This window comes from Guillardia theta, assembly GCF_000315625.1.
Source record: "Guillardia theta CCMP2712 unplaced genomic scaffold GUITHscaffold_67, whole genome shotgun sequence".
Lineage (NCBI taxonomy): Eukaryota > Cryptophyceae > Pyrenomonadales > Geminigeraceae > Guillardia > Guillardia theta.
In genome coordinates, this window is record NW_005434607.1 from 406,104 (window position 1) to 416,343 (window position 10,240).

General features: G+C 50.3%; 5 protein-coding genes across 5 annotated transcripts in view; all 5 read right to left on the reverse strand.

Moving 5' to 3' along the window:
* Positions 1-2,345: 2,345 nt before the first annotated feature.
* On the reverse strand, positions 2,346-3,974 carry GUITHDRAFT_113515 (hypothetical protein; the record flags this gene model as incomplete). Its single annotated transcript, XM_005827407.1, has 1 exon — positions 2,346-3,974. One exon carries the CDS (start codon positions 3,972-3,974, stop codon positions 2,346-2,348), a length of 1,629 nt encoding a protein of 542 aa, XP_005827464.1.
* A 207-nt stretch (positions 3,975-4,181) lies between these two features.
* On the reverse strand, positions 4,182-4,556 carry GUITHDRAFT_113516 (hypothetical protein; the record flags this gene model as incomplete). The annotated part of the gene is made up of 1 exon (XM_005827408.1): positions 4,182-4,556. One exon carries the CDS (start codon positions 4,554-4,556, stop codon positions 4,182-4,184), a length of 375 nt encoding a protein of 124 aa, XP_005827465.1.
* A 277-nt stretch (positions 4,557-4,833) lies between these two features.
* GUITHDRAFT_113517 (hypothetical protein) lies at positions 4,834-6,231 on the reverse strand (the record flags this gene model as incomplete). The annotated part of the gene is made up of 2 exons (XM_005827409.1): positions 4,834-5,747; positions 5,802-6,231. The coding sequence occupies 2 exons, from the start codon at positions 6,229-6,231 to the stop codon at positions 4,834-4,836; spliced, it is 1,344 nt and encodes a 447-aa protein (XP_005827466.1).
* A 2,184-nt stretch (positions 6,232-8,415) lies between these two features.
* On the reverse strand, positions 8,416-8,850 carry GUITHDRAFT_113519 (hypothetical protein; the record flags this gene model as incomplete). Its single annotated transcript, XM_005827410.1, has 1 exon — positions 8,416-8,850. The coding sequence occupies one exon, from the start codon at positions 8,848-8,850 to the stop codon at positions 8,416-8,418; it is 435 nt and encodes a 144-aa protein (XP_005827467.1).
* Positions 8,851-9,039: 189 nt separating this feature from the next.
* Positions 9,040-10,240, reverse strand: part of GUITHDRAFT_113520 (hypothetical protein) — a gene marked incomplete at both ends in the record, with an annotated part of 2,249 nt that continues 1,048 nt past the window's right edge. Inside the window, 2 exons of the mRNA XM_005827411.1 lie at positions 9,040-9,953; positions 10,008-10,230. Coding sequence (XP_005827468.1) covers positions 9,040-9,953; positions 10,008-10,230 — 1,137 coding nt within the window. The remainder of the gene's footprint in view (positions 9,954-10,007; positions 10,231-10,240) is intronic.

The following is a 10,240-nucleotide window of genomic DNA, read 5'->3' on the forward strand; positions in this document are numbered from 1 at the left end:
CCGCTGACGATACAGAAGAGGGTCGTGGGGTACTTGTTGCCTCTCAGCTCCTTCACTGTCTCAGCAGGGAACCCACGTAGGACCGCGTTGTACTTGAGGTACATGGGTCCTGCAAGAAAAACTCTATCACGATCTGGGAGATTGCGGCGTAGGGAGGAGGGAAGTGGGAGGAGGGATGGGGGGGGAGGAGAAGTGAGCAAGGGGATGGGTGAGGGGGTGGGGCATGAAGGGAGAGCCAAGTAGGAGAAGTGGAGGAGGACGATGGGGAAGAGGACGAGGACGAGTACGCGTAGGAGTAAGCATCTTACCAGTATAGAGGATGAGAGCAATTATCTCTTCCTTTCTCAGTTTTGCCCTCACCACCGCCTCCTGGCCCATCAGCTGCTCTACACTCCTCACGATCCTCTTCCCCTGGCACGCCTTGACTCGCTCCTCCTCCTCTGTGACCACCCTCCACTCCTGAGCAGGAGAGGTCTCGAGCAGGTAGTTGGGCGTCCTGAATGTGTCCCTCGAGTCTGCCCTCTCGCAGTGCTCCTGCTGCATCCCATCGTAGAAGTTGAGCATGGGATACCCTATCCTCTCCAGCAGCCCCTTGTGGAACTCCTCCAGTTTCCCGAACTCTGCGACACAGAACTTGTCGTTGATCGGCTCGCTGGCGCCCTCAAGGAGGCGGGAGGCTTCCTCCTCGGCCTGCAGGAGGTTCTTCAAGCTCAAGAAGCTCTCCGCCAGCCTCGACGCCACGACACCCTGGCACCACATCGCCACGTCCTCCAAGGATGAGCTCTGCAGGAACTGTAAGGGGTTGTCAGGGGATCCTTCGGGGATGCACTCGGCCAAGGTCCTGATGACGTCAGCTTGCGAGGACTTCGCCAGGAAGCTCTGCTTGCTCAGCACCTCCCACTCCCTACAGATTGATCCACAGAACTCCTCGAACGTAGACGACGAACGTCGCCTGTCCACAAACACATCCGAGCTCAGCCCGAGCTGCATCGGGATCTCTCCGCATTCTTCGTGGAAAACTCCGAGGTCGTTGGCGATCGCGGAAGGGGAAGGAGAGGAGGAGGTCGTATCAAAGAAAGCACGCAAGCGCACAGCTTGCTCAGGGCTCAGCTTCCAAGCACTGCCCCCCTTCATCTCGTGCCTCTTGGAGGGGGCTTCTGAACTCGTCACTGAAAACTTCCCATGGCGCCCCTTGTCGAATTCGTCCACCTGGCGGTTTCATGTCAAATCACCCAAACACTCGAAATTGCTCCACCTTGCTCGCCGTGCTGTTGGGAGCTTTGGTAACATTCGCATCTTGATCTGGAATAATCGATTGGACCGATGATCCACAGCCCATCGTCTCTCCCCGCCTCCCAGCGCAGTGCCTGTCAAAGAGCAACTCTTGAATGCAGTTTCGTTGCAAACACCCAACAATGACCACAGAAACGAGCGCGAGAAGCAAAACAAACAAAGGTAGAAGGCGGTTCAAACTCTAAAAGGCGGATCAAAATCATGCCTTCTCATACCCTTCAACTTCCCTAAAGCCTGATCCAACTCAACTCCTTCTGGTATGCAAATCATGACAACTCCCTGGCAACAACCCAGAAAGTTGCTCGCTCCGTTACAGTCATTGACCTACAACTTAAACTTTTCTTGTCCTGACCAACCTCCAACATGATATCTCATCCTCTCCGTCCCTCTGCTCTCCTCGCACTTTCCCTCCCTCCTTCCCCCCTCCACTCCCTGCCTGCTTCCTCCCCTGCTTCCGCCCATTCCCCGACAAACTGCCAATCCAAAAAGATGACTGTGTGTCTGCATGCGTCATGCGTTGCAACGTATGTACGGGTATATTGCTTGAAAATAGGGGGTACTTTGAGTGAAACAAGGCAAATATGCCATGGCAACACCGAGCCATCTGGGAAATAACTACTCTGCTATCCCACCCCCATCAAATCACCTCTACCCCTAGTAAAGCAATCATTTCAAGGGGTGAAAGACATGTACAACACATAGAGGATAGGGGGTGGGGTACAGGCGGGCAAGGGGTGGTGCATAGCCCCATAGCGCCATAACGGGAGCCTGACGATGCACGGGGGAGGAACTCCCAATAAAAGGGTCTAGTACCGGTATTTTTGTATGATATTTTGGGGGTACCTTTTCAGGAGGGGTGGGTGAGTTTGCAGGAAATCGCAATGGCAGCAAGGCGGCGACCAGGTTTAAGGATGATTAATTCAGCCTGTGCAATGATGACAATCGTGAAACCACCATAGCCTATCAGGAAATTGTAAAATCTATATCATGGTATCAATCATTTGAATTGCATCGTAGCAGTGTTTAATATTTTCCACAATACGTACTTTTTTCTACTTGCAGCCAGCAATGCTACGCAATCCCCGGAACCGTTGCATATTACCTGTTAATCCTTCATCCCATTGCCCTGATTTTGCATATACTCGCTTTCGATTGTTCTTCTGCGTACTATTGTGTGGCTCCACGTCATTATCAGATCCATCCCGTGCATTGAAAGCTTCACGGTCGTGCGGTTTGCTCAGGACAATTCGCTTCTTCGAATGCTCGTATACAAAAGGCAGGTTTGGATCCACCTTTTTAGATAATTCTATGCATGCCTGATTGAATTTTCTCAGAAAATCCTTCTTGTTCAGATGGCCGATCAAGGACCACAGATTCTCTACACTATCCGTCCAGAGAGTTCGTGAATTGAAGTCATAGTCTCTATCACCCAGCGCATGATTCTTATCCCTCACATACTGTTGTACTTGCAGATGAGTATCAATTGCAACTATGAAGCCTTCAAATGTTACAGATGATAGTCCCTTGACATGTTTTTGGCTGACACTGGTCCAGTCGATGCCTTCCAATAGCCATCTTCGACCCTCTTGAACGAGACGTATCCTCTCTGAAACTTTCAGCCCTCTTTCATCGAATGCTTTGTGCAGGCCAGACATAGCCTCTGCCATTCTTGCTGTCGCTTCATGTCCTTCTGCCTTTAGTAGACTGATGGCCTTGTCACTGAACATCTTCAGCATGATATCCACCGATTGTGGATCGGCGGTCCCGTCGACTTCCATCTGAGTCATCCAAGCAGGATTCTTCTTGGCGATATCACTGTAAGCTTTATGCCATATCTGGGCTTCCGTAGAAGACGATTGAGACTTCCCTGATCCAATGGAATGCCTGACATTCTTCAACAAGTGATTGATGCACGGCGAGAAAAACAACAACTTGTTCGTAATTGGAGAGAGGACGGGATTGGATAACCATTCGTCGAATTTAAAGCGGATCTTGTGTTCATCAAAGTCATTTAGTCCATCAGCTATTCTTCGCTCCATCTCCCAAGGAGTGAATGTTTCCCCCCCCTCTTCATTGTGCTTGGCCAATGAAAGAACTTCTTCATATCCGTACCGTCTGCAAAATATTTGAAACCTGCAAAACATCTCTTTCAGGGTCGCTCTGGGCCTCTTCCTCGTGTGGCATCGTAGCGTCTTCTCCTTCTGAACTTGCCATATGGCCTGGTTCTGTCGTAACTGCAAAACAAACTGTTTAATTTCTCTCATCTCAGCAACATCCATGTGTACAATTCCTTGCTGAGGTGTGATGGGCAATGACGACAAATCATCACCATCGTACTCATCTGGATGGTCCAATGTGCACTCACTCTCAATGTCGTGCTCTGAAATTGGAGGTTCGAACTTGAATATCCCCGAAATGTATGCTGAAATAGATGTACATAAATGTCTATATTCCATACTGGTTGCAGTCTTGTTAATGGCTTTCACTTCCTGAATGAATGTACTTGGCTTGTCTTGGTAGAAATAACGATATATACAGGCGAACTCCCCATCGAAAGACCACACATTGAAGTTCACGCCTCTCTTCCAAGCTTCATTGGTGACAGCTAAAAAAATATCCTTTCCATCTTTGGAACACAAACTTTTATGGGCAAAGCCGATGTAAACAGGCGCAGGAGGCATATGCTTTTGTCCACGATGCTGATAGAAATGTCCATCCGAGAAGCAGACTACTGATCGGAGCTATACTCTCACCTCAGACAATGCCAAGCAGTTGATGTGTGCTGGAAGGTATTCATGGAGAGGACAGTAACCGCTTGTAGCCGCTAGAGCTACTACACGTGTGCGGCCGCTACTACAAGCTCTCCACTCTATCAGCCTACATCAACGTCACAGATTCCAGTCCCTCATCCTCTGTGGTGTCGCCTCATCGCCTCCCTCCAGTTGCTCTTCACTCTGAGACCGTGCCTTGTCTACGAGCTGGATGCTGATCTCCGCTCCCTTTAGCCATGCCACGTCTTTCTTGGACAAGAACATCGCGTGCTGAGTAACGTTTTCCATCTGCTGCTTCTCCATCTCACTTGCTGTCTTGTCGTTGGTGAAAACCTGAGCTCCTCTCCAACGTGCTTTCCCCTCAAGCTCTGAGGGTAGAACAAACACAAGGCACACCCTCTCAAACTTGTTCTTGGCTCGTAGAGCTGTCAACATCCTACACAGTGGTCCAAGCTTGATCGGGTGTTTTCCTGCTATCGTCATCTGGAACATGTAGAGGACCTCCTGATCTGACAATAAAAGCGCATCTACGCAAGGGAAGTTCGATGCCTTGGGGTGGCTTGCAATATGTGTTCTCCATGATCTTCCACTCGTTGAGTCCTGTTGTAGAGAACTCAAAGTATGCCTGCGACTTCTTCATACGCAAATCTATCTCTTCCCTTGCCCCTTCATCATCCTCACCCGACCCTAGACTGCGCAATCTGTATCTCCCTCCTTTCTTCAGCACCTCATGTGCCAAGCATTCAAAAACTAGAGCTGCCGCCCCATATCACCCAGAATCAGAGCCTGAGAAGGCAAGGTCTACAAGCCTATCCCTGTCTGTTTTGACAAGTCGGGCAAAGATCTTCTCCGCGGCTTTCTGCGAGCATGCTCGAGCGCTGATAGTCTTGTAGTCTGAGCTTGGGACCAGGTGAATCAGTCTCGATGGCATTCCCAGGTCTTCGTTCACTGCTGCTTGCATCTTTTCCTGTAGCGACGACAGTGAGGTTATCGTCTGTATCGCCTGCTCAAGTGTCCCTACAGGCCTCAATATGACATTCCTCGGTACGTTCCCCCAATCCTCGACGATATTCCTTGCTTCTTCTTCGTTCACGCGACCCCCTTGCATCTTGATGAAGATTGACATCTCCTCATCAGTCCATGTTGGCAGAAAGTATCGCCCCGCCCCATTGTTCAGAATGTCCTTGAACCCTCCAAGCTTGGGTGAAGACAGTATGATTGTCTTCGCCAAACTTGCTATCACGTAGCTCCCCAGGCCTTTGTACAGGTCACAGATGTACCACCCCCGGAAATTGATGAGAAAGTTTACAACGACGGTCACATCTCCAAACTTACTCCATTCTGCCCCATCAAAGTACCAGTAATTGGTTCCTACCTGATAGACTACTTCCTCATCAGAGCCGAGAAGCTGAAGAAGAAAGAAGTAGGCAAAGCATGACTTCCCTATCCCTGGACTCCCTGTGAGGATGACCTGCCCATTCTTCGGCGTCTCCGTGTCCAAGCGGAAGTACTCTGCAATCACCTGCTTCATCTCCAAGTAGCAATCTCGAAGGAACAGCTGATTTCCGAAAACCTCATTCCCTCCCAAGAAGGTCGAGAAGCTCACAATCTCTTGAGCTGAGTAAGTCTTGCCCGCCCTCGCAACCTGGCAAAGCTCGTTCAAGAAGGACAGGAACATGTCGCCTATCAGCCCCGTCAGCGCCTTCAGTCGTCAAACTTGTGCACTGCTAGCATTACCTTGAGGTTTTGACAGGAAGTCTTCAGGCTTCTTTGAACCTTGAGTCTTCTTCTTCTCGATCAGGAGTAGATCGCGAAGCTGCTCCTCTTTCTTTAGAAGTCGATCCTTTTCCTTGCGGAGCTGCTCCTCTTTCGTTCGGAGCTGCTCCTCTTTCTTGCGCCAGTATTGCCGCTCGTCCTTGTCAGTGTCTGGATCGAGTGCACGTTTCTCTGCCTCTCTGATCTGTCGGCTGACCTGATCTATCTCCTCCTCCACCCTAGCAATCTGCGCGCCTAAAGAGATCATCTCCTCACGATAGTCTCCTTCTTGCTGCATCATGGACATCTTCATCCTCCCGGGCACTCCCTTTCTCCTACGCTCTGCACACTCCAGCGCGTTGAGACTAGAAGCGCGACGTATGCATGTACCGGCTTCATTGCCTTTGCGCATGCGCATGTAGCTCGTGACAGCAGTCCTCCTCGGCCGGATGCATACATCGAGTGCGCAGGGGCAGAAGGCATGGATGGCAGGAAGGAGCATAAGGGCGGTGAGAGGCAGAGAGGGGCCACCGGTTCCTACCATGGCGGGAGGTGCGCGATTGGGTAAGAGGAGTGTAGTACCCACCCTTACCTCTACGAAAGTCTGATTGTGTACCCCTATTACCCCGTAGTTTCGGTAGCCCCACCACCCCCTCGAGTCCTCCGAAGCTCCAGAAGGCTGAGTAGTTGAGTAATCCCTAGCTACCGGGAAAGGGCGACATAGACGTGTGGGTTTCCAGGTGAAGTCGACTGCCTGCGACAGTCAGCGATCGGACTGCCCGTGAGACTTGTTGATGGTGAACGCCAAGGACAGAAGAAAGGGGACTGAATTGGATCTGTGGCAACATGTCATGATAGTTGCCTCCGCCATGTTGCGATAGCTGAAGCCGGGTTCCATTACACAATTTGGGAGGTGACTAGCAGGATGGGAGCAGCGACCTTGAGCGAGAGCTCATGAGGAGGGAAACCACCCGGGCTGAGAGAGTCGGAGAAATTCCACAATGGGGAACTGGACTACTTCTTCCTGATCCATGACCGTGTATCAATTGAATGATACGTTCTAGGCGGAGTGGGAAGTCGTTGAAGGATTGCCGGGCTTACCTTAGGTGCGGCATTGTTGATCGGGCACTGAAAGGATTTCTTGCAGTGACAACGATGCCAAGCTCTGCACATTGTGTAGGAGATCAGGGAAGACTTTTTCGACCAGTTCCTGTTGAGAATTGACCGAAGAACAAACATTTGGAGCAAGATCAATCATGCTGTCAACCCGGGGTCGGGAGTAGATCCTCACCGACCATCAGTAGCCTGATCGCAAGCTCTTGTGCGTATACTTCCCCACTGAACGCAGCACGCATGTTTCTTCTGAGACTGAGGGGTTGAGCTCTGGTCCACAAAGACGAAGACTTGATTGACGCCTCAATCTCCGGTTTGACGAAAGTCACCTGCCCAAACAGCTAACACTCGGCCCATGGAGACATCAAGTTGTTTGTTGAGACTACTGATCGGAGCTATATTCTTTCCTCAGCCTATGGCAAGCAGCTGATGTGGCTCGTTGCACAGGTGCTGGAAGGTTCATGGAGAGGACAGCAGCCGCTGTGATAGGGGTTACCCGGAAGAAGAGCGACGGTGTGATGCAGGCCCACGAGGGCAAGACAAGTCTATCCATGCCAGAGTATAAAGCACTCCTCAACATCTTGAAGGAGGTGAGACCTCGCAGAGGAAGTTGAGAGTCCGGCAGCTCCTTTGATTTTCTCTTGGGCATGCTGTTCTGTCATGTGGAACCAGGTATGCAGAAGCGAGAGTCTAGCCTCGGACATTTCAGATGATGATAATGATGATAATGATGATGACGATGATGATGGTGAAGATGATGATGATGATGATGATGATGATGATGATGTTGTTGTTGAAGATGATGATGGTGATGATGATGTTGTTGTTGTTGAAGATGATGATGGTGATGATGAGGAGGAGGACGATGACGATGACGACGACGATGACGACGACGACGATGATGACGATGCAGATGATAATGAAGAAGAAGAAGAAGAAGAAGAAGAAGAAGAAGAAGAAGAAGAAGAAGATGGAAATGACGATGTTGGTAGTAATTAGCCCGATGATGATGATGATGATGATGACGGAGGTAATCGAGGTAATGAAGGAGAACACGAAGAAGAAGAAGAAGAAGAAGAAGATGGAGATGATGGCGATGCAAGTGATGATTGATGTATCTTGGTCATGTTTTCGCGGCGGAGCGCCAAGTTTCGCTCTGCGTCGCTGTTCAATATGGATGGACGGCCTTGTGAGAGTGTGCATGTACTGGGCATCATCCATTCTCTCAGTCCACGTTTGTCTCGAGGAGTTGTATCGAATGATCTAGATCATTATGTTGTCCGTCGAACGATGCAATCTCTGTCCCAACACGAAGCTTCATACAGATACATATATTGGTTACCCGAGCTACAGTGCTCGTCACCGTGACTGCCGCCATGGATCTCACCCATGACCACATGAGCCGTCCATCCTCTGTAGCCGCTAGAGCTACTACAAGCTCTCCACTCTATCAGCCTACATCAACGTCACAGATTCCAGTCCCTTATGGTGTCGCCTCATCGCCTCCCTCCAGTTGCTCTTCACTCTGAGACCGTGCCTTGTCTACGAGCTGGATGCTGATCTCCGCTCCTTTTAGCCATGCCACGTCTTTCTTGGACAAGAACATCGCGTGCTGAGTAACGTTTTCCATCTGCTGCTTCTCCATCTCACTTGCTGTCTTGTCGTTGGTGAAAACCTGAGCTCCTCTCCAACGTGCTTTCCCCTCAAGCTCTGAGGGTAGAACAAACACAAGGCACACCCTCTCAAACTTGTTCTTGGCTCGTAGAGCTGTCAACATCCTACACAGTGGTCCAAGCTTGATCGGGTGTTTTCCTGCTATCGTCATCTGGAACATGTAGAGGACCTCCTGATCTGACAATAAAAGCGCATCCACACAAGGGAAGTTCGATGCCTTGGGCTTGCAATATGTGTTCTCCATGATCTTCCACTCGTTGAGTCCTGTTGTAGAGAACTCAAACTATGCCTGCGACTTCTTCATACGCAAATCTATCTCTTCCCTTGCCCCTTCATCATCCTCACCCGACCCTAGACTGCGCAATCTGTATCTCCCTCCTTTCTTCAGCACCTCATGTGCCAAGCATTCAAAAACTAGAGCTGCCGCCCCATATCACCCAGAATCAGAGCCTGAGAAGGCAAGGTCTACAAGCCTATCCCGGTCTGTTTTGACAAGTCGGGCAAAGATCTTCTCCGCGGCTTTCTGCGAGCATGCTCGAGCGCTGATAGTCTTGTAGTCTGAGCTTGGGACCAGGTGAATCAGTCTCGATGGCATTCCCAGGTCTTCGTTCACTGCTGCTTGCATCTTTTCCTGTAGCGACGACAGTGAGGTTATCGTCTGTATCGCCTGCTCAAGTGTCCCTATAGGCCTCAATATGACATTCCTCGGTACGTTCCCCCAATCCTCGACGATATTCCTTGCTTCTTCTTCGTTCACGCGACCCCCTTGCATCTTGATGAAGATTGACATCTCCTCATCAGTCCATGTTGGCAGAAAGTATCGCCCCGCCCCATTGTTCAGAATGTCCTTGAACCCTCCAAGCTTGGGTGAAGACAGTATGATTGTCTTCGCCAAAATTGCTATCACGTAGCTCCCCAGGCCTTTGTACAGGTCACAGATGTACCACCCCCGGAAATTGATGAGAAAGTTTACAACGACGGTCACATCTCCAAACTTACTCCATTCTGCCCCATCAAAGTACCAGTAATTGGTTCCTACCTGATAGACTACTTCCTCATCAGAGCCGAGAAGCTGAAGAAGAAAGAAGTAGGCAAAGCATGACTTCCCTATCCCTGGACTCCCTGTGAGGATGACCTGCCCATTCTTCGGCGTCTCCGTGTCCAAGCGGAAGTACTCTGCAATCACCTGCTTCATCTCCAAGTAGCAATCTCGAAGGAACAGCTGATTTCCGAAAACCTCATTCCCTCCCAAGAAGGTCGAGAAGCTCACAATCTCTTGAGCTGAGTAAGTCTTGCCCGCCCTCGCAACCTGGCAAAGCTCGTTCAAGAAGGACAGGAACATGTCGCCTATCAGCCCCGTCAGCGCCTTCAGTCGTCAAACTTGTGCACTGCTAGCATTACCTTGAGGTTTTGACAGGAAGTCTTCAGGCTTCTTTGAACCTTGAGTCTTCTTCTTCTCGATCAGGAGTAGATCGCGAAGCTGCTCCTCTTTCTTTAGAAGTCGATCCTCTTTCTTTAGAAGTCGATCCTTTTCCTTGCGGAGCTGCTCCTCTTTCTTGCGCCAGTATTGCCGCTCGTCCTTGTCAGTGTCTGGATCGAGTGCACGTTTCTCTGCCTCTCTGATCTGTCGGCTG